General features: G+C 37.6%; 1 protein-coding gene across 1 annotated transcript in view; it reads left to right on the top strand.

The window, feature by feature from the left end:
* The first annotated feature begins 2,023 nt into the window (after positions 1 to 2,023).
* LOC149138128 (uncharacterized) overlaps positions 2,024 to 24,592 on the top strand; it is a 48,451-nt gene continuing 25,882 nt past the window's right edge. The window contains exon 1 of the mRNA XM_089450259.1: positions 2,024 to 2,558. Coding sequence (XP_089306385.1) covers positions 2,024 to 2,558 — 535 coding nt within the window. The remainder of the gene's footprint in view (positions 2,559 to 24,592) is intronic.

The raw sequence follows: 24,592 nt of genomic DNA, 5'->3' as shown, positions 1-24,592 counted from the left end.
TTAAACACTTCGAGAATCATTAAATAAAAAAAATCTTTTTCTTATTCAAAAAGCCAATCCTACTCCTACTATTGTCCACTATTACTATCTGAAAGCTATTAATATGCCCATGTACAAAGCTTAAACCTTCGCTAAATTTAAGCTTTGTTAGCCTTGTTGAGAATTTTGATATTCCAAAGAATCAAAAGCTATTAATATGTCAATAGAATTATAGGCATATGTTAATGAAAGGGAACCTATATATTCAATCAAACCAAACCTAAAGCTTTAAACCAAACAACTCCATAATAAAGTAAAATAAATAAGATATGATAAAGCAAAGAGATAAGAATTAAAATAAAATAAAATAAATGAGACATAAAATGGCACTAGGATGAGTTAGGTGTATGTTTTAAAAAAAAATTGTTTGATTAAGAGTTAATTTTTTTTGATGTTAAAAAATAAATTAATGGCCTAAGACCTCTGAGTAATGATAATTTTTCTATATATAAAAAAATAAAGTAAAAAAACCAAAAAGAAAAAAGAAAGTAAAATAACACCAGAGGTGGCTGCAGTGGCCATCGTAACCCGGAATTAAAGAGAGTTAAAGCCTAGATAGTTCGGTGTGGTGCAAATGTACAAAAGATGTGAAGGATAACTGATCAATGCAGTCAATGTTAATAAAACATCTGACAACAGCTAGTTAGTGCTTAGGACCCTAACGGCCAATACAAACGCCGTTAGTGGCCACTGCCAGCTTGCCGACAACGACCGGTCGATGCCTTAAACTCTAATACGAACGCCGTTAATATTGACCCTGCAACTTGAACGTCATTTTCTAGGTTGAGAAAATAATGAAAAATAAAACACCCGAAATAACGTGTGATAGTAATTGACGGTATCAGCTTCGGCCTGGAGTATGCCGTAAAACTGCTTCTGCTTGGCTAAGAGCTCGTCTTCCTCGGACGTAAGGAAACAGGTTAACGGCCCAAGACCCAGAGGCATCTGGCAGGAGTGAGAGCCTGCTCCCGATTACGGACCACCAACAGGGTTATGCCAGGTGGCGTGGTTTTCCTATTTAACAGTGATGAGTCAAACCCAGCATTCGCGGATAGCAGCCAGAGATGGCTGTCCTCACTGTTGGTTTGACACCTGAGTTGATAGGTTTTACCACCTTCGGAAAAAAAAAAAAAAAATTGACGGTATCAGCTACTGTTGCTGCTAAAAAATAATAACATCACCAAATAATTGTCATTAACATTGTACTTTTTGAACTTTCAATGATCAAAATGGAATCCTAGAAGGACTAGTGTAAATCAAAAAACATTTGTCAAAATATATTTTTCCACAATCTGTTACAAATATTAAAAAGATATATATAAAACACACTGGTCAATGATGATGATAACATGAAATTATCAGATTATGTTAATTTTCATTTATTTTTTTATAATCTTGATCCATCTTGCATTATAGGTATAAATAAATGAGTAGAAAACACTGTATCATTATATGCATGATTTTAGGTATTAGAAAAAGGTTAAGGTGAGCCATTTTTATGGCAAAGTTGATGCTATATTGAAAGATAGTTAGGAAATGCATTTTTAATAAAGAATAAGTTGGTAATTATTATTATTAGGGTTAAAAAAAGTCAAGTTTTTTGTTGTTTGGATCTCTTTTTACCATGTCAAAAATTGTCTCAATTCAATCGTAGATTAATGGGATAGAATAGTTATGGAACTAGAGTTTGGAGCTTTTATGAAAAATGGGTGTAGTAACATATTTTTTATTTTCTAATATATTATTTTGGATTAATATTGATTTTCATTAACATTAATGAGATCAAACATATAAAACTAGACCAAGATGACATTTTAGTGAGTTTTGATGTAAAATCTCTCTACACCAACATTCCTATAGATGAAGCCATGGACGTTGTTCACAAAATCACTGACCCCAACACAACGAAATTGGTGGAAATCTGTCTAAAATCCACATTTTTAGCTTCAAGGATGAGATATATGAACAAACTTGTGGTGTGGCCATGGGATCACCCCTGTCTCCCATCATTGCTAATTTGTTCATGGAACATTTTGAAACCAAGGCCATTGAGTCTTCCCCCTTAAAACCTAAACTGTGGAAAAGATTTGTTGATGACACTTATGTCATTTGGCCTCATGGAAAAGAAAATTTAAACAAATTCCTAGAACACCTTAACAACCAATCAAATTCCATCAAGTTTACGATGGAAGTGGAAGAAAATGGTTGTCTTCCCTTTCTTGATATCCTTATCAAAAGAAACCAGGATGGCACAATATCTCACCAGGTCTATCGTAAGAAAACACACACTGAACATTACCTACATGCTAACTCTCACCATCATCCGGCTCAGAAACTTGGGGTGCTAAACACTCTAGCCACAAGGGCGATACGTATTTCAGATCATGATAATTTTGAGCAGGAAAAGAACCACCTCTTGGATGTTTTCAAAAAGAATGGATACAAGAGACACCAAGGAATCAATGCTTTCAAGAAAGTTGAGAATCCCATAAACAAACAACACAAGGATGATTATGCTGGTAAAGTTCACCTTCCCTACATTCTAGGCACCACTGATAAGATTTCACACATCTTAAGAAAGAACAACATAAAAACCACTTTCAAACCTATGAAAACAATTAACAGATGTCTTAAATCAGTAAAAGATCCCATTGACCCTAAACACCACAAAGGGGTCTATTTGGTCCCTTGTTCATGTGGCAAGACATACATTGGTGAAACCGACCGGTCTATATTAACTAGGATTCAAGAACATGCTACTGACATCAACCATAACCGCTCAAAAACCTCAGCTTTAGCCGAGCACTCTAGTAAAACCAATCATCACATTTGCATCGAAAACTCTTGTGTTATGGCCAAAATAGAGCATTACCACCATAGGAAATTTAGAGAAGCTATCGAAATAAGAAAACACCCCAATAACCTAAATCGTGATGACGGTTGGAAAATAAGTGATAATTGGATTCCCACGCTAACAGGAGATTCCACCACATCCTAGACAAATCCCGACCTGCTTCTTGATCCTCCTGTTTCACTCCTTAAAAACTATAGTAAGATTAAACTCATTCACTATCAAATTTTAATCAAATTAAACTAAATTAAATTAAATTAAAACCATAATTAAATTAAATTAAATTAAAATTAAAATTAAAATTAAAATTATAATTATAACTAAATTAATTAAAATAAATCAGGGTTAAATTAAACAAAATTAAAATTAAAATAAAATAAATTTAAAATAAAATAAATTTAAAATAAAGAATCTTTGATTTAATTTAATTTAAAATAAATTATATTGAAAATATAATTTAATTTAAAATAAATTATATTGAAAATATAATTTAATTAAATTACATTAAAACCAATTAAATTAAGTTAAATTAAAATTAGAATTAAAAATAAAAATAAATTTCCATTTAGTTTTGTAATATATGTTTTACTTGTTAATACAAAAGCTTATTTACACAAAAAAAAAAAAAAAAAAAAACCTAACTATAGTATAAAAATAAAAATTAAAAATAAATAAAAATTAAAAATGAAAATGAAATTAAAATTAAATTAAATTAATCAGATTTAAAAATAAATAAATGAATTAATTAATTAATTAAAAAAAATTACTTAAATTAAATTGAATTAAATTAAATTAAATTACATGGAATTATATTAAATTTAATTAAATTAAAACAGAATAAAATTAATCTAAATTAAATCATAATAAAAAAAATATTTAAATCAAATTAATATTAAATTAAATTGAATTAAATTAAATTATTAAATCATATTAAATCAAAATTAAATTAAATGAAAACATATTAATTAAAACGAAAATCATAATTAAATTTAAATTTAAATTTAAACTAAATTAAATTAATTATAAATTAATTAAAGTCTTCACCTTCATCAAAACATGTCGGCTCTTTACACTACCTACCATAACCTGTATTTATTTATCCTCAGCTTTCTCTGACTTCTTCACAAATCTAATATCCTGATGATGAACCACGGAGGATGGTTCGAAACGTCGATGCAAAAAACAACAAAATGCGATGGATCCGAAAGATATAACCACACATAATGCAAATCGCAGAAGTCTCAAATCCATTATTAAATAAATAATCAAAACATTCTTCTTATTTATATATGGAAATTTGTAGGACTTATTACAGTACTAACAACATGTGAGCATTTACTCATCCCTATGTATTGATGAGCTCAAAGTAAAAATGTGCTTTTATTATGGAATTACAGTGAGAACAGATAATCAAATTGGGCACTGTGCACTCTTATGACCTCACTCTAGTGGTATTCTATTCTCTAGTAAGTTGAAATTTTCTTCTTAGGCTATTTGTTGGCAATGTTTGTTTGTTTGTTTGTGTTCGTTATTTGAAGGACTATGAACATATTATTTCTTTGGTACAAACTTTGTTTCTAGGCTATATTTAGCAACCAAGGTTCAAGAGAGATTCTTTCCTTGTCAATTGTGCTACATGAACTCCCGCAACCTAGCCACCCCCCCATCTGTTTTAGACAATCAAGGTGCATAACATAGAATCTCACAAAGAGATCTCAAATTTTAGAAGAATGATGCAAAGACATGAGGAAGGAATGCATTTCAACAAAAGGTCATTGCTTTCAATTTCCTCAAAGATAAACAAAATTGAGCATTATTGCATATCCCAACATGTCAACATTATGAATATGTTGATTCACAACAAACAATGAATAAGCATCCTTGAAGTTGATCATTATCACTTTCTCAATTCCATGCATCTTTATTTATTACACTCCACTTTTCTCTTGATTTTTTGTAGCAACACTAACATATCTCTGATGATAATTTTTCATTCATATCTTTTGAGGATTTCTGTAAAGTATGGGTTATTTGTCCCTCATCCCAAGTCAAAGAATGATGAGATGTATCATTTACATCCTTGAATACTTGGAGCAACATTTTTTATGACTAGGTGGGAATATTGAGCTATGTAGAAGATGATAAAATTTTTGCTATCATCATGTTTGTGCATTACGGATTATGTTCTAAAATCCAATTTAGTAGATATATTTGCATGTTTTAAGAGATACAGTCAGCCAAAATTTTGGCGTCTTTGTCAGGGAAGGCAGTTAACGATACAGTCAGCCAAGTGTGTTTCTTTAATATAGTGTTTCTAGTGCACAAGTGTTGGGTGGTAAGACGAGAGGTAAGAACTTGCACATCGCTCTAACATACCTGGGCAGGCTCACCAGTGTGATCATTAGGACACTTAGGGTGTGTGAAATATTTGGATTTTCTTTAGACATGTTTTCAACGTTATAGGCATTGGGCGATAAGACGAGAGGTAAGAACCTGTGTGTCGCTCTAATATATCTGAGTGGGCTCACCATTGTAGAAGTTGAGACACTTAGGGTCAGAAATAAATACACATAGGGTCCATGTGTAAGGTGTAGGAGTAGCAGAGATACCAAAACACAACCACTCTAATAAATCAGAGGAAAAACGGGTCATAAAAGGAACAAAAAGAGCGCAGATTTGGGGAGAAAAACATTTATTCAAGAACTAATCTCAAAAGTGGAGAAAGAACAGTCAAAATCACAGAGGGATTCAAGGAAAATAGGGCCACAAAAAGTTGTTACCCCCATAGTAAGGCCAGGAGCATCTGGTTCCTCTGTCTTCGGACCTCATCATCCACAAACTAGTGTACCCACTCCCAAAACCGTAGGCTCAGTTCAAGAACAATAGTGGGGAACTAGTGGTCAGGACTTTAGGTTTCAGGGACAAGGGGAAATTAGTGGGGAACACCAAGGGCTAGAATAAAAAAAGAATTCATTTTCTTATCAATATCCATATTCAGGCAACGCGGTGAAATAGCCAGTCCTGGAGCAACCTGAGTTATCATCTCACAAATCTTCACCCACAGGACAGTCACCTAGATGGTCTAAAGAAGGAGACTCATCACAGCAATTGGCAGAAGGATGGGAAAGATGGGAAAAGAAGGAAGCCATGAAGGAAAAAGAGGAGCAATTGCAACTGTTACAGTAGCAAGTTCAGGATTTAAGAAATGATAAACTCAATTTGCACAAAATCGCCCTAAATTTGTTAGGGTGTAGAAGGCCCTCTCCATCCTACCCAGTCTTTCTGTTGGAAATATTTTATTTGTTTCAGTTGATGGCGGTCTATGAAAATAGACCGTATTTGGGTAATTCCACCTGAACTTTTTTGGAAGTTCTCTATGCTTGCGATTTTAATGATTAAAGCTTACATGTGAGTTGTTTCTTCATAATATAATTTGTGAGCATGCTAGTTTGCATATGGTTGTGAGAATTTTCTCCTATATGGGGGACTTACAGTTGCATGATTTTATCTCTTTCATGAGAAATTAGATAGAATGGCACCTGGCCATGAAGTCAACAGACACCAACGAAGAGAAGGTAGCATTATGGATAAGGGAGAAACCAAGTATGGCTACATGGTTGAGGCGTGATTTTAAGAGATTTCTGAGTACTACGGATGTCAAAGAGAAATCAGCTATCTACAGAACGAGAATCGTGGGGTTCTGCCTCAAAATTTTTCTGTATCTGAAGAGTCAAGAACTAATGGGGTCCCTTAAACGCACAGAGACCAATAGCGCAGGTCTACAAGCGGGTGACCCTTTTCGGTTTCAAAATTTTGTGGTTATTGTTGCACAGGTTCCAAGTATGCCCAGATTGTGAAATCATTGGGAGCCTTCTAGATAGGGCTCAAATTTTTATATCATTTGATTTGGTTGCCAGTGGAAGAGTACCAACCCCATTATCAACTGAGTGACTATGAGAAGGAATCTTGTTCGCATCATTTGATGGCCACTCAGGGCTATAGGTCCATTGATGAGGATACTACCGGTGCTTACAAATTGACAGATCTACATTGGAAGTACAACAGTAGTATCTGAGAATTTTGCATGAGGACATGCAATTGCTTCAATTGGGGCGAGATGTTGGGTACAACTTTTGTGCATACTTTAGATACCTCTTTCCCCTGTTTTGGAACATTTTACCTTTGAACCTACGAGCTTGACATCCTAATTATCGTTTTCCTGGTTATAAGAAGCAACTCTTGTTGTGACATTATTTTTCCATTTTTGTTAAATATGAATGAAGTGATATCTTTTTTATTGCTAACTAGGGTAAGTGTGGAAGAAGTTATCTAGCTCTTTTTCTTTTAGGTGTTTCCCATGAATTCAAGGCCAAAGGATGGAAAGTTGTGTTGTTAATTCACAAATATGATTTGAGGATTTTTGTTACATACCATTGTTGTTACACCACAAGTTGTTGTTATACCTCAAGTTGTTGTTACACCTCAAGTTTTTGTTACATTGTGAGATGTTGTTACACTGCAACTGTCAAAGACCATGGATACTATTCCATGAGACAGCTATCGTGAAGCATGAATTATCTGTGGGCGGTTAAGGAATATAGGCAGTTATGATTTTAGAAAATGATGTAACTTGAATAGGCCTTGTATTTAGAAACTAGTTGTAACAATTTCTATTTTCTTTTAATATTGATCAGCATGAGAATCGTGAGATTCTCATGACTAATATGTTCCTTATTTTGGGAATGTAAACTTTATAAAAGAATGTAGTTCCATGGAAGGGAATCGGAAGGAAACACAAGATAGTATTTTCATTTTGATTCTGTAATTCACAAGTATTTTAATACAAGAACATCGTTGGTGATGCTTTTACAAATTCTGGGTTGAATCATTAACTAGTTCACATTTCATCCCTGTGCCCTGCTAGGGAGGAAGGACCCTCCTCTTTAGTAGGGATTGCAGTAGTTGTACCAGCAAATTAATTATTTCTTTCTCGTAAGTTGGAAGTTATTGTTTTCGTTGTATAATTCACAAAGAAGATTTACATTTGTTTTTCATATTTATGATATGTTGTTACATAGTATTGATCTAAGTTGTAATATTTGATCAGCTGATTTAGTCATTGATATTGTGTGTGGCGCAACCTTTTCTTGGTAAAACATGAAGTGTGATTTCATTCCTGAAGAATTATTTTGATTTCTGCATGAGTGTTTAATTTCTGCAATTGGTTCAGCGACATTCATTTTTGTTCTTTATTTCTATCCTTGGTTGTTATGTATTGACACAGATAGTGCAAACACCTTTGAAATAAACAGATCTACCTTGGTTGACAATTAAATGGTTTCGGTTCAGTCAATTAAACAGTGACTAAACTGGTACAACAACGAGCACCCCTACCGAGTGGAAATCCTTGCATGCCCAACTCACGACGCCCCCATGGGCACCCAAGTGCTCCACCTTCATGTGGGTGCATCTAGGGCATGAGTGTTCCCTTCTATGAAAATAAGCTAGAACAAAGCATTAACTCATAAATGAAAACAAAATATTATCATTTGTTAATACGTCCATGTTGCATAGTGAATCAATTATAAACCAAATTTTAACACCTAAACATTAATTTAATCAGTTTTCTAAAAATCATTATGATACACACTAGTGGGAACTCAATTCATGGGAAATCACGGGTCAACCTTACTTCACATGTTTTCCCAACTGTTGTGTCGCCTGGTTCACCCATCCCCCAAATCGTCCAATACATTTGCTTAACGAACCATTAAAGTGAAAACTGGAAATTATGGTATAAATGCTTCTCTTCGTTTCAAGAATAATATATTCTCTACTTAACAAGGCCAACCATGTGAAGGTGGAAGCTCATATGGCCCCTCCCCCTCCTCACATTACTCTCAATTCCCCATACCTAATTTATCTAATATAATATATTTGAAAGAAACACAATAACATTCAAATATAAAAACTAGGAAAATAAAACTTTAAGGTGAACGAAAGAGAACAAACCAACTGAAAACGTATAAATATATACCTCTTACTTTTCAACCTTTTGATATCATTAATCTTCTTCCTCGTCCATCTCATCATTTGTACCATCCAATTCAGAATTCATTTACAAAGGATTCACCATATTAGCATCAACATCATCATCATCTATATCATCATCTGGAACATGCTCTTCTGCATTTGGTTCAACTTCTTCAAGTTATTCGTCTGACACAATGTCAATATCATATAGTTCATACAAATTAGAATTCTCTCAATTAACATATGTTCCTTGAACTTCTTTTACATCTTCATTTGACACTGCATGAACCCCCTTCTCCTCTACATCATCTTCTTCTTAAATTTCATCTTCTTCCGCTACATTATACTTTATGGGCCTTCCTCTAGGATCATATCTAACAACATATGATCAACCCGCTTTCCCTAGAACATCTACAATTCACATTGGCTTGGAAGAACATACCTCTCTGATCCTAGCTCAATATTCCTTGTATCAACCATGGTAAAGCAGTTAGCATGCTCAATAACATTTATATCAAGGTCGTGTTCATGGATTTGTAGCCTAAACCATTTGACATCAAACAAAACTATTTTGAAGGATTCAAAATCACACTCAATTATGTCATGTAGATACCTATAATATCGATTATCAAAGAGTTTTGGATGTTTGTCACCTCTAGGGGAAACATTGATAACTTGAAATATTGTAGTTATCCCAGTATTAGAAGTTTTCACCTTTTCATCCAAAATGAAAGAAGTAAGATGAGAGTGAAATCAAGTAAGCAAAAGCAAACAGGAAAGAAAACACTACTCCTAATCCTGAGCTAAACAGAACATGGGACAACCCACGTGAAGTGATATTTCCAATGCAGCCACTGGCGCATTGTTTGACCCATGTAAGTGATGGCATGGTTAACAAAAATCATATTCAAGCATACCAACAAGAAAGAAAGATAAGACAATAAAAACCAAAACGTTCGAATTATGAATGTGTCTACAGAAAAGAAGAAATTAAAATCACATGAAAGGCACCTTACAGATGTATCTGGTGTTGTGTCACATTGCGTGTGGATGATAGGGATGTAAGCTCTTTCAAATGTGATAAATGAGCAATCATGAAGAAATAAGAAAAATATTGTTTAGCAACAGTGCTCATTATGTATGGCTCCTCCAATGCATGAGCAATAGGATTGTGTGATTCTGGTGGAGGATGTGAAAATTGTAGATCAGATTAATTTTTAATGTGACCAAGAGAGTGATGAGGAGCCTCAAGATATTCAACAGATTTCTGATCAGAAGTGGAACTGACCTCAAGGCTACGAGATCGTGACATAACCATTTCCACTTCATCAGAAGATAGATCATCAAATACCAATGGCTTAGAAAGATCAATGGTAGATGAATAAGAATCGTGATCAAATGAATGAGTGAAAAGATCACGACATCCATGATCAAAAAATTCGAGATGGACATCGGCGTCCTCATGATCTGACGAATCATATAGAGACTTTGATGAAAAACAAAATATTTCACGCTCTAAATTTCCAGAAATGAAAGATGAGAGGTCAAGTGTATTCGAGAAGAAATGTTTTTCCTCTCCACAATCAAATGGCAGACTGATATCTTGTGCGTTCTGTGAATGATCAGAAGTGGAGACATTCGGGAACAAATTTTCACAAGAAAAATCAGAAATGGAAGAATTGCAGAAGATGTCAGGATAAAGCGGACGAGGTGCAGGAATAAGGAGTTCATCCTTCGCCACAACTTCTTCTTCATATTCCCACACATACTCATAAAAAATGATAGTGCAGGTTTGTTTCTCAACACCAACTCTATCCATAACTTGATCCTCGTGAACATCACATGTGGAATCTGGAACAGATGAACACAAGAAACAAAAATCTAAAGAATCAATGGAGCCAGTGGATGGAGGTCGAGGGGATGAGATCACAAGACAACCATTAGGCTTGCAGTCCAAATCTGCAAAAAATTCTAGAGCATTTGGGGTGGGAGGAGGTGACAGTTCAACAGGTGGATTCGCAACTTCTCCCACCTCTTCCTACGGAGTTAGAGTTTTTTGATGATAAGAGGACGAAGGGTCACTTGTGACAACAACCTTGTATGTCTCAGATTTAGAAGCTATAACACCGAGGTATGCTAGGATGGGCTTGAAATATTCTAACTCATGTGGATTTTTCAAGATGTGAAGATACTAAAATCTTTCAGTCAGAAATTTTCAATCAACTTCATCTTCCAGAAATTCAAAACAAAGATGATAGAAGTGTTGATAAAAGTGTGCAACAGATTCGTCAGGTGCTTTTTGAAAATTTAGAATTTTTCGATTGAGTGCTTTACGGTCATAACGAAAGAAATCACAGCCTAACTCTCTGATCATATGATTGAAAGAGTGAATAGATGTTGGGGGGAATGTGAGACACCATTTCTTAACACGCCTTTAAAACGTGTAAGCGAACAACCCACAGGCAATTTCATCCAAAGGGACTTAATTCCTATCTCAGAAACCAAAAAAGGAAACTTCTTGAATTAACAGGATTGTTCTGCCTTCACCATCATATTTAAGTTATGAAAATTCATCAATAACATCCTCCGACACTTCGAAATCATGAGCATGAGAAAAACATGTCGAGGTTTATATTGTAATGTAAGTCATGAATGATGTGCAGAGATTCAAAATATACTTTGAGGACTCAGCTTGTTATCTCACCCTACTTCTAGTGCCATAAATTTAATGATGTTGAACCTGCCAACATTCATAAAGATCTCCCCAGTAAGAAGTCCCAACTAGACCTCAGACCGTTTGGAGTAGGAGTCCTAGTAGTGGATGGTAATGTAGTGCCTTGACCACGGTAGCATGTAGATATAAGTATGATGACTTTGGTCAGAAGCAAGTGTCTGACCTTGCAATGAGTCAAGTGAGATGCATGGGGTTCTAACACACGGAGGGGAAAAGGAAGTGTGTCCATTAAAATCCTATAATAGTACACAGCCTAAAAGGAACACACGAGCATAATGACATCACAAGTTGCAATGCAAAATAGCCCACAAAAAAAGTGACAGGTTAATCCAAAAACACACCTTCAACAAGATTCATATAATTGCATACAAAATAGTTCATAAGCAAATGTGTAAGTTAAAGAACATACATTGACAAAGCAACCAGAATAGTCAAACTAAAATAACAACATATGCATGAAAAAGTGTTGGCTAGGTTATATTATTATAAGTAAAAGCTACATCCATACATACACCATTGACAACCACTAGCCCTAATAGTGGAACATTACAGTCATGAAAATTTTCTCCTCCAAATAAGTATACTCATTCTATGTTGTAGAGAAGCCAAGGCTCATCACAATACTCCCAAGCCTTCTCTACGCCTAAGCATATCCAAAATCTTGGATCCCCAAAAGCATGTTCTATGAGTTATGAGGTTCTACTTATAACAAAGGGTGGGGTGACCCTTTAAATTCCCCTTTGACTCTTTGACTATCCTCATGACTGTTCAACTTCTTTACAAATAACTCATTACATTACTTAGTGACTGTTCACATTCCACAAATGACACTTGGAATTTCACTTACAACATATTTACAAATAATATACATTTTCCACATGTACCCATGTGAGACAAAATAGGGATACAACCTAACAAGACAAAATATTGACTCAGAAGTCTAGGGGAAGACCAACTCGACACCATCCACTTGATGACTCTTGGTGACGTACTGATACCAAGCTTGGTATTGTGCTATGGTGTCCCCATACTTCTTGATAGTGTCTTTTTGGTAACAAACCCTTGCCTCCATAGCTTGTGGGTATATGGTCTGGTAACCATTGTCCAACTCATCCTAAAGCATGTGCAACATGGTCTTAAATGTGGCGGGACCACCAATGTAATTATGCATGTTTTCTGCGCTCATCTCCAAGTCATCATTGGTGGCCTCTCACCTTAGTTACTCAATGTACATGTTGATCTCTTTTTGGAATTAGTTCTTCTCCTTGGCTACGATGAGGGAACCAATTGACGGGATCCTATGTGTTCTCACCATCACATCCAAATTCTTGAACAACCGTGCATATGAATCCTGTATGTTAGTGACGAACAGGGTGATCTCCTCATAGTTATGGATTTGCATCTAGATCTTTGCTTTGTCTAGCTCTGCCTATGGATTCATCATCTTGGGCAAGTGAAGCAGGGCTCCTTTGTATCTCATTGTCCATTCTTACACATGGTAAATAGCAGTTTGTATGTCTCTGAGAGTTTGGACAATATTTCTGCTTTGCCGTTGGAAACTAAATAGATGGAAAACCACCTTATGCATGGTGACAAATCCCTATTAGAGTTTCTGCATGGTGGCTTCAAGAGTTGATACTTCAACAAATCACCTTCCTCATTTATTCCATTACAGATCCTGCAGATTGTTTTGCTTTCTGCATGGCCACTTGAAAGTTCTTAGCCATCTGTTAATTCTTTGCTAGAAAGAACTTAACATTTGAGCTTGTGGGTCTTGCATAAGCCATAGTGGCATCGGCCATGGCGACTAGATACTTTCTGACATTTGGTAATATCACCCTTTCCTTCATAAATGTAGGTGACATGTGATCATCTCGGAAATTTTTTCTCCATGCCTATACAATCCTCTGAAGCAACTCATCAATAACAGATTGTACACATCCATCACCGAATCATCATCAAGGAGAAAAGCCTCTTCTTTCTCGCTCAGGACTATTTCTGATACTAGAGGTGGTGGAGACTAATGGGAGGCCTCGGATTCTCTTGACATGAGGTCGGGATCTTGGTCTTATGGCTCCTATACAAACTCCATGTCGGTTGCTTCAACCATTTGCTCAATCTATTGACCAATCTCCTGATCTTGCATCTGCTCACCCTCTTCTTCATTTGTTGGTTTTTCTGACTCCTCAACCTGTATGGGCATAGTTTTCTCTATGATCGTGCCTTCCCTTCCTCCTATTCCCATTTCCACTTTTATTCCCTCTCTCTCCTTCTTAAGCTCTTGTTCTTCTTTAAACTTATTCTATGTTTCCTGCAACTTCCTTTATTCTTCCTCCAAGATTTTCTTCTCTCTTCCTCTGTTTTGCTCTCTTTATGTGATGTTGCCTCTTTTCCTCCTGTGCCAAAGTTTCTTTCTCAATGAGATGATATTCTCTAAGCTTATAGCTTTTCTCAACCTCTGGGTTCTCAACAATCTTCCTCTTACCCTTGTCTTGTGTCGATTTGCTGCTTATTGTTGATGTTGTTGTTGCTTCATGTGGTGCTGTTGCTTGCAAAGCATCTTTCCATTCTATGGATATATTGACTGGTTCATTGAGCTTGGAGTGGTTGTAACAATACCTCCAAGGGTCCTCCTCTACCCAATGACAAGCCCCGTGGATCCATGGATAAGACAACCCTGCACAGTGGTTCTTGCAAATCTCGTGGGGATCATACGGATTGTAATATCTGGTGCTGGACTCATACTTCTCTATCTCCTTGGCATTTTCATCTTTCAAGCTCTTAATCTCGTAAAATTCGATATGCAAAGGAAGAGCAGACCATGATTCCTTCTTCTTCCTATGCAATCATGTTGATAACCCTGTGCAGATGCGATATGCAACCTCTTGCATGACCAAAATTTCCATGGCAAACCATGGTAGAACATGTGAAGGCTTCTCTCCACCAAGCATCCTGATGAAGGTTCCATCGGGTGAGGCATACTAATATGCAATTCTAAATAATGCCTCCATTGCTTCTTGGGACATGTAAGGTGGATCCTGCTCAAATATCAACTTGTACACCAGGGTGATGAAATGGTCAGCTAGCCTCACGACAACTCCTTGGTAGTTGCACTCGGAAAGAAACTTGCAATAAATATTGATGGCATGCTCTTGTGATGTCCATATCCAACCCATGCCAAGAAAATGATGGTGGGCACAGATTGCATCAAGTAAATATGCATACATGTAGAATCTCGCTTTCTTATCCTTGGCCAGATTCCGAGCATTATGTTGGCATTTTGGCACAGGTGTGGCGCTATGGCACAGGTGTTGTCCTTGATGGCAACTCTCTTTGGTGACAAATCTCAGTTCAGGTGCTTAGAATGAAGGAAATCTTGTATACGCAGCTACACCTTGCAGAAGACGCGTATACACGCAGGTTATACGTTCCGAAGTCGCGTATGCATATACACGCACTTTTATGCACATAAAAGCACGTACATGGTGGGAAACTTACTTTTGGTCCGTGGTTGTTAGTCCTTGGAATTTGAACCCATGTTTGTGGACCATTGTATCTCGTCAAAAGAGTTGACCCCAGGTTTTGGGCCCTTGGTATTGTTTATTATGGTTTTGGCCCGTGGTATTGTGCAAGGCCTATAACTATAAAAGAGGAAGGAGATCATGTGGCAAGGTATCATCTGATTTATTGAATATCTGATATGGTGCTAGATCTGGAATAGGGGTGATTAGGTTATGGTGCAGATCTAGATCTGAATAAAGGAGGAACCTGAGCGCAAGAAGGATAAGGACTATTGATGGATCTAAATCTCAAGGCTTGAACAATTGGTATCTATGTATGATTTTGATCTGTTATATGTGGCGCACTCTTGATCTATAAATCTGGGCTAACTAATGTCTGAATACTTAAAAGAATAAATTATCCCTTATAGATCTGTATGCAGGTTTAGTGAATTGAAGGTGCGTATACACGCGTTTTCTGTGAATGAAATATGCGTATACGCAGGTTTGTTGTGATACATAAGTGTATACTCGCAGGTTGATGAACAGTGAGGTAGTGTATATATATTGATTTATGTTCTAGCTACTTCTGTTTTATTGCTGCAGTGCTCTGGGTTCAGAATTGGTGTTTGATTACAGTTACTATGTTCTGGGTTCAGTGGTCAGAGAAGTTCTTATTTGTTACAGCTTTTGATTGGTAAAAAGGAGTTTGGGTTATGCAGAAATTCTTGATGTTTGATTGATGTTACTTGTGGATCCAGTCTGAAAATTTATGAAACGAGGTCCCTGAAAGCAAAGAGAAGGTTGCAGCCTTCTGCAGGTAGGAGCCTGCGTACTAGTATCTCAAGCTAGTACAAGAACTAAGGGGGTTGGAGCTCCCTTCCAGGAAAGCTGGAAAACGAGAGAGAGCTATAGCTCTCTGCAGGTTGCAGCCTGCGTACTGGTAAAGTCTGCTCCAGTACAAGACATTGTAAGAGAAGTTTCTAATTAAAAAGAAGATAGAGACGAATTGCAGCAGGGGGTTTTCACCCACATTGGGTTTCCTCCTTATATCTTGTGTTCTTGTGTGTGACTGTCTTCTGCTCTGTTTCACTGTTTCTGATACTGTTTATGTGCATCTGAATCACAGATTAATAACTGACATCTGAAAGATAATTCAAATTATAAGTCTGCTTGATATACGCGGGTTTCTTTATCTGTAGTTGCGTATATACGCGGTTTTTATTAACTGAAGTAGCGTATATCTTCTGGAATTTAAAAAGGAAATATTTGGCTTGATAATACTGATTCACCCCCCCTCTCAGTATTATTTCCAACAATTGGTATCAGAGCAGGTCCTTCTGAAACAACTTGATCGCTTGAAGGAAGATCATTCATCATGAGCAACTATGAGAGGGAAGCATCAATCAGGCCACCAATTTTTGATGGGACAAACTTCAATTATTGGAAGGTAAGAGTTACTGCCTATCTTCCGTCTTAAGGAACAAAAGCTACAACCAGCCACAGGTAAAATCTTCTCAATTTGCTTCAAGAATGGATGACAATAGAAATTACAATCATTTGGTCGGTAGATTTAATAATCGCAGAAGTTTCTTCAATGGAAAATGTTTCTCTTGCCATAACTTTGGTCACAAAGCAGCTCAATGTGTTGCATATAAAACAATCATGACTAGAGAAGCTCAAAAACAAAGAAGTATGACCTAGATTACAAAAAGGACCTATAACAACTTTTCGGCTCTTGAAAATGAAGTTGAATGTTCTATTTGCAAAAACTTTGGTCATGAAGATTCTGAATGCAGGAGCAGGTTTCAGCAGACAAAGGAACAAGCCTCAAGCACCAGAACATGGAGAATAAAGGAACCACAAACAGAAAGATGTGGGATAGCATTTTATGCAGAGGGATAGGAAAATCTATGGTACATCGACAGTGGATGTTCTAAGCATATGACAGGTGATAAAGAAAAACTTGAATCATATTCTGCTTTAGAAAAGGGAAAGAAAGTTTCCTTTGGAAATGATACTCCTGCAGCTATAAAAGGAAAAGGCACTGCTCAGTTAAAGGAAAAGGTCAAAGCTGGAAATGTTTTGTATGTTGATGGATTGAAGCACAATCTTCTGAGTGTCAGCCAGATGTGTGATCAAGGAACCGAGGTAATATTTAGATCAAATGGATGTCGTGTTCGTGATCTTAATACAGGTGAAACAGTAATCAAAGGTAGAAGAACTCCAAATAATCTATACATATTTGAAGAAGGACAACAACAATGCTATTTGAGCAAGGATGATGAACACTGGTTATGGCACCAGAGGTTGGGGCATCTAAGATTTTCACAAATAAGGAAAGCATGCAAATATCAGGCAGTTCGTGGTCTTCCAGATATCAAAATTCCAGACAACACCATATGCAAATCATGTCAGTTTGGAAAGCAAACCAGAACTAACTTCCCAGAGAAGGAAGGATCAGCTAGCATGCCTCTTGAGCTAGTCCATACAGATGTATGTGGTCCATTTAGGAAAAGGACACCTCGAGGAGAAGAATACTTGATATTATTCATTGACGATTTCTCCAGGTTTGTTTGGTTAGGACTTATGAAGCACAAAGACGAAGCATTCAAAAAATTCAAATCCTTCAAAGCCTTGGTTGAAAATGAATCAGGTTACAAAATTAAGTGCCTCAGGTCCGACAGAGGTGGGGAGTTTACCTCAAATGAATTTTTCGATTTCTGTGAAGAACATGGAATAAGAAGGGAATTCTCTACAGCTAGGACTCCTCAGCAAAATGGAGTGGTGGAAAGAATGAACAGAACAGTCCAACAAATGGCTCGTGCTATGCTTGATGAGTCTGGAACTCCCACAACTTTCTGGGGTGAAGCTGCATATGCTGCGGTTGTTATTCTTAACAAAACAAATGTCCGAGTGAACAACACTCAAATTCCTCATGAGCTCTAGTATGGTGAGACTCCTTCGGTAAAGCATTTCAAAATTTTTGGGAATAAATGCTATATTAAGAATACTGATGAGCAGCTTGGCAAACTTGAACCTAGAGCAGATGAAGGGATTCTTCTTGGTTATTCTCCTTTCAGCAAAGCATATAAGTGTTACAATAAAAGACTTGGAAGAATTGTTGACAGTATTGATGTAGTGGTTGATGAAAAAGGATACATCCCCAGGCAAGTAAATCATGAAAATATCGATGAGGATGAAGACTACTCTCCAAATCAGGCCGATGATGAAAAAGAACCCCAAGAGGCACCAGAGGAACATATAAGGATAGAAGAGAAGACTCCATCCAGATATGTTCAAAAGAATCATCCAGAATCTCAAATTTTGGGGCAGAAAGAGGCAGGTATACAAACAAGAAGAACAATAGCAGAAGCTTCAAGCTATTTGGCATTTCTCTCTTCCACTGAGCCGCAAAATGTAAAAGAAGCATGCAAAGATGAGTGTTGGGTTAAGGTAACGGATGAAGAGATTGAGCAGATCGAAAAGAACAACACTTGGGAGTTGGTTCCTAGACCAAAAGACAAGAATGTCATAGGAACAAAATGGATTTTCAAGAACAAGTTGAATGAAAATGGGGAAGTTATTAGAAACAAGGCCAGGCTTGTTTGCAAAGGGTATGCTCAACAGGAAGGAATAGATTTTGAAGAAACTTTTGCTCCTGTTGCTAGACTTGAGGCCATCAGAATGTTCCTAGCCCTCTCTAGCTTTCAAAAATTCAAAGTATTTCAAATGGACGTGAAGTCAGCCTTTTTGAATGGAGACTTAGAAGAAGAAGTGTACATTGAGCAACCAGATGGATTTATCCTTGGAAATGATCCAAATCTTGTATGCAGACTTAAAAAGGCTCTCTATGGGCTTAAACAAGCTCCAAGGGCTTGGTACTATCGGTTGGACAAATACCTTCATCAACAAGGTTTTTCAAAAGGATCAGCAGATAGCAATCTATATATAAAAATTGAAAATAACAAATTGCTAATACTTGTTGTGTATGTAGATGATATTATCTTTGGGAGAAATGAAGAAGCTATGAGTCAAAGCTTTGCCTTAGTGATGCAGAAAGAATTCGAAATGTCATTACTTGGAGAATTGACATATTTTCTTGGATTGCAAATCCAACAAAATGAAGGTGGTATTTTCTTGTCTCAAACCAAGTACCTCAAGCAGATCTTGAAGAAGTATGGCATGGAAGATTCGAAACCAGTATGTACCCCCATGGTTACAGGATGCAGCCTTAGTGCAAATGATGAATCAGCAGCAGTGCATCAACCAACCTATAGATCCATGATTGGGAGTTTGCTTTATTTGACAAGTACCCGACCAGATATTATGCATGCAGTGGGAATAGTTGGAAGGTTTCAGGAAAATCGAAAAGAAACTCATCTTCAGGCAGTGAAGAGAATCTTCAAGTACCTTCAGGGAACTCAAAACTATGGCTTATGGTATCCTAGAGAGACAGATCTCACTCTTCATGCTTACACAGATGCAGATTGGTCCAGAAGCGTGGATGACAGGAAGAGCACAAGTGGCGGTGTATTCTTTATGGGTTCCAGATTAGTATCTTGGTTCAACAAGAAACAGATTTCGATTGCTTTATCTACAGCTGAAGCGGAATATGTGGCTGCTGCATCTTGTTGCACACAACTCCTTTGGATGATGCAAACCTTGCAGTATTTTCAAATCACTTGTACTCCACCTGTCTCTATCTTATGTGATAATACAAGTGCAATAAGAATTTCAAAGAACCCAGTCATGCATTCAAAGACCAAACACATACCGATCAAGTATCACTTTCTCTGGGAACAAGTGTTGGAACAAAAGGTCAAATTGGAGTATGTTCCTTCTAAGGAACAAGTTGCTGATATTCTCACCAAACCACTGCCCAGGGAAACTTTTGAATATCTCAGACAGAAGCTGGGAGTAGTTGATGCTTAATCCTGCTGTTGAAGCTTGTCTATTTCAAAGAAAAGTTTGTGTACGCGTGTTGGTTGAGGGGAATCCGCGTACATACGCTGATTTATGCAGGTGCAGTCGTGTATATGGAGTTCTGGAGAAAATCAGCAAGGGCAGACTCTGTTTGGAGAGAGTCTGAGATGAGTCTGTCAGATACCATCAGGCACAGGTTCAGGGGGAGCAGTTAATCTTCTAATAATGCATTGTTGGCATTACCTTAGAAGTTCTTGGTTCTAGTACTCAAGCTGTTTTGGTTCAGGTGGATCAGCTGCAGAAAGGAGATCAGAAGGAGAACATGATTGCTGATATCTACCGTGATTGTCAGCGCTGCTGATTATTGTTAATGGTGATTTGCATAGTCCTGATATTTCATCTCTATGTCATGTATATCTTTTTCTTATCAAGGTCATGTAACGGCCTATTTTGGTTTCCCCACTATGCCTGGGATGATTGATGTGATAGGTTGTCATATGTAAATTTCTGATGTATCCCCACTTGGTTGGGTGATGGTTGTATGTATTGAGTCTTTCGGTAGGAAGGTCTTTTATGATGTATAAGTCATGGTTCTTCTTGAAGAACATCTTTTTGCAGATCTTGCCTACAGTCATGGGGAGCATGTTCAGGGGGAGCACAGCCCTTTGCCCTTGATGACAAAGGGGGAGAGGATCTTGGGGTTGCCATCAAGTCCAAAGGGGGAGATTATTGGCATTTTGGCACAGGTGTGGCACTATGGCACAGGTGTTGTCCTTGATGGCAACTCTCTTTGGTGACAGATCTCAATTCAGGTGCTCAGAATGAAGGAAATCTTGTATATGCAGCTACACCTTGCAGAAGACGCGTATACACGCGGGTTATACGTTCCGAAGTCGCGTATGTGTATACATGCACTTTTATGCACATAAAAGCGCGTACATGGTGGGAAACTTACTTTTGGTCCGTGGTTGTTAGTCCTTGGAATTTGAACCCATGGTTGTGGACCATTGTATCTCGTCAGAAGAGTTGACCCCAGGTTTTGGGCCCTTGGTATTGTTTATTATGGTTTTGGCCCATGGTATTGTGAAAGGCCTATAACTATAAAAGAGGAAGGAGATCATGTGGCAAGGTATCATCTGATTTATTGAATATCTGATATGGTGCTAGATCTAGAATAGGGGTGATCAGGTTATGGTGCAGATCTAGATCTGAATAAAGGAGGAACCTGAGTGCAAGAAGGATAAGGACTATTGATGGATCTAAATCTCAAGGCTTGAACAATTGGTATCTCTGTATGATTTTGATCTGTTATATGTGGCACACTCTTGATCTATAAATCTGGGCTAACTAATGTCTGAATACTTAAAAGAATAAATTATCCTTTATAGATCTGTACGCGGGTTCAGTGAATTGAATGTGCGTATACACGCATTTTATGTGAATGAAATACGTGTATACGCAGGTTTGTTGTGATACAGAAGTGTATACTCACAGGTTGATGAACAGTGAAGTAGCGTATATATCTTGATTTATGTTCTAGCTGCTTCTGTTTTATTGCTGCAGTGCTCTGGGTTCATAAATGGTGTTTGATTACAGTGACTGTGTTCTGGGTTCAGTGGTCAGAGAAGTGATTATTTGTTTCAGCTTTTGATTGGTAAAAAGGAGTTTGGGTTATGCAGAAATTCTTGATGTTTGATTGATGTTACTTGTGGATCCAGTCTGAAAATTTATGAAACGATGTCCCTGAAAGCAAAGAGAAGGTTGCAGCCTTCTGCAAGTAGGAGCCTGCGTACTAGTATCTCAAGCTAGTACAAGAACTAAGGGGGTTGGAGCTCCCTTCCAAGAAAGCTGGAAAACGAGAGAGAGCTATAGCTCTCTGCAGGTTGCAGCCTGCGTACTGGTAAAGTCTGCTCCAGTACAAGACATTGTAAGAGAAGTTTCTAATTAAAAAGAAGATAGAGACGAATTGCAGCAGGGGGTTTTCACCCACATTGGGTTTCCTCCTTATATCTTGTGTTCTTGTGTGTGACTGTCTTCTGCTCTGTTTCAATGTTTCTGATACTGTTTATGTGCATCTGAATCACAGATTAATAACTAACATCTGAAAGATAATTCAAATTATAAGTCTGCTTGATATACGCGGGTTTCTTTATCTGTAGTTGCGTATATACGCGGTTTTTATTAACTGAAGTAGCGTATATCTTCTAGAATTTAAAAAGGAAATATTTGGCTTGATAATACTGATTCACCCCCCCTCTCAGTATTATTTCCAACACATTAGTCATGTGGACTTTCATCTGATGAGCCAATAGATTTGACTAGTTGAATGGTTTTCCATCATTCACCGACTGGTCCAACACAACCAGCTAATTCTGTAGAAAGGGCTTTGTGCTTTTTTGGCTTAGTGGGTCCTGGCCTAGGTTTAAAGTTTTCCAAACAAATCCCCACACTACTGGCCCTTTTCTACATCATCCCGCGGAGCGCAGACTGAAGTCTCACCCGAAGTAGTATGGAGGGATGCTAGAACCAAGTTTCGCACCGAGAGATGATCGTGATGTCATTTTGTGCCCTAAATCTACCTTCACGTGGATCGATAAGCCTCTGAGGGTTATCGATATAAATTCCTTTAACCAACCTCTAGACCTTCACGAAGGTCTATGACTGTCTTTCGCAGACCCTAAACAGGTGAATCAACCACTTACGCGCCTCTGTAATTACCCTTAGTTTTGTATTTACCCAGATCAGCTTAAGTGTTTGATAACATTAACATGCAACAAGATATTCTTCACATAAACGTTATTATTACTTGTGTTCATATGACAATGTAAATCATGTAAAATCGCGCATCAATACAGTATTAATTCATAAACCCGTCATTCATCATAACATAATAGCGCATTCATTCATAACAGAAATAGATAGACAAAACACAGGAATTGCTGGAATAATCTCTTTATTAATGCTTATGTTCTTCTTACAAACTCAAGACTTCCCTACACACTTAGTTGCAGGGGTCTGCGCACTCAACTGCAGACTCTATTCTAGGCCTTTGTGCACATGGTTGCAGAGCCTCTCTTCTTCTCTAAGACTTCTTCACTCTTACTACTAATGACCCATTACATTCATTGATCTCTATCATCATCCCTTAGACTCTCTAAGACTCTCCTACTTATACAATCCCATGGTCCGCAGACCATGGGTAGGTCTATACAAGCTGACACAACTTACATAACAGAAGGGTAAAACCCTTTATGACACTTTACCATCTACGCACTCTGCGACCACATTTTGCGGAGACTTTACACTTTTTACAATAAAACTTGGGTTTTTTGCCCCAAAAATTGGGCTTTTGCCCCAAAATTGACCCTAGGGGACCCTGTCCCAACAGGCCCCCAACACAAATATTGTGACTCATCCCCAAGTCACTCTGCTGACACAAAGATCTTACTGCGGAGACCTCCCAGCTCGACCTGTGCCACTGCTACCTTAGCTACGCTCCGTGTAGTAGCCTGCTTGATCTGCTCCACCAGCTGCTCCGTTGTTGGTCCTGCACTGTCTTCCTTTATCTTTTGTTATGTTCTTTATAAGCTCGCCAACTTCTCCTCAATGGTAGCAGAGATAACATAGACCTCATCCAGCCAAGGCGCCAATCTGGCCTTGAGGACCACCTCTTTCCTTTTCTCTTCCTCCACCTTCGAGCAACTGTTTTGCCTCATGCAACTTGGTCAGTCGTTGTGATATAGCAACGGTGTGCGTTGCCACTCTTGCTTCATAAGCAATAGTCCATTTTCTAAGTGATCGCATAGATCACTCCTCCCATCGTATTTCTCTATCAATCACACTTTTGGGTGACAAAACTACACCCTCATTGTTCTTTTGTATTCGCACCATCCATCAAAATTGTTTTTATGTGTACCCCATCTTGCAGGCGTAGCGCACATCACCAAATCTAGTGCTTGGAAGTGATACTTCTCAGGCACTTCCCTTTCAAATGCATCCAAAAATTTATCTACATCAGTTAGACCATCATAATAAGGAAAACTCCTTACCTCTAATGATACACAACGCAATGATTTAGCCATCATGTTACAGCATAGCGTAGATACTTCATGCAACCTATTCTGCCAGTGCTCCAACTCCTCATCGGAATCTGAAGTGCAATAACTTTCGTGGTCCCATGCAATGCCTCCATATGCTAACGAATTCACCCAATCCTAGTCTCACATTGTTATTTTGTAGATCTGGTCCAAATCATCGTCATTTTCATAATTGTGGACTGGTTCAGTATAGTGTGGTCCTTCCGCAGGGTCCAAAGGTACTACTACGTGGAGAAATTTCCTCTCAAATGACATCATCCTCTTCTTCAAATTGATTACCCCATTCATTTCAATAGCCCAGTCAATGCCAAGGAGCGTGGGGTACAAATTGCTGTCATCGACAATATCTATCACTTCGAAATTAGCCAACGTGATCGCACCTTCAATATCTATTGTTACTCCCTACAATCTT

This window comes from Pinus tabuliformis, chromosome X (assembly GCF_031772625.1).
Source record: "Pinus tabuliformis cultivar Carrire ecotype Pingquan chromosome X, CPIR1, whole genome shotgun sequence".
Taxonomy (NCBI): domain Eukaryota; kingdom Viridiplantae; phylum Streptophyta; class Pinopsida; order Pinales; family Pinaceae; genus Pinus; species Pinus tabuliformis.
Note: the sequence above shows the minus strand (reverse complement) of the source record. Positions and strands in the feature narration are given on the sequence as shown.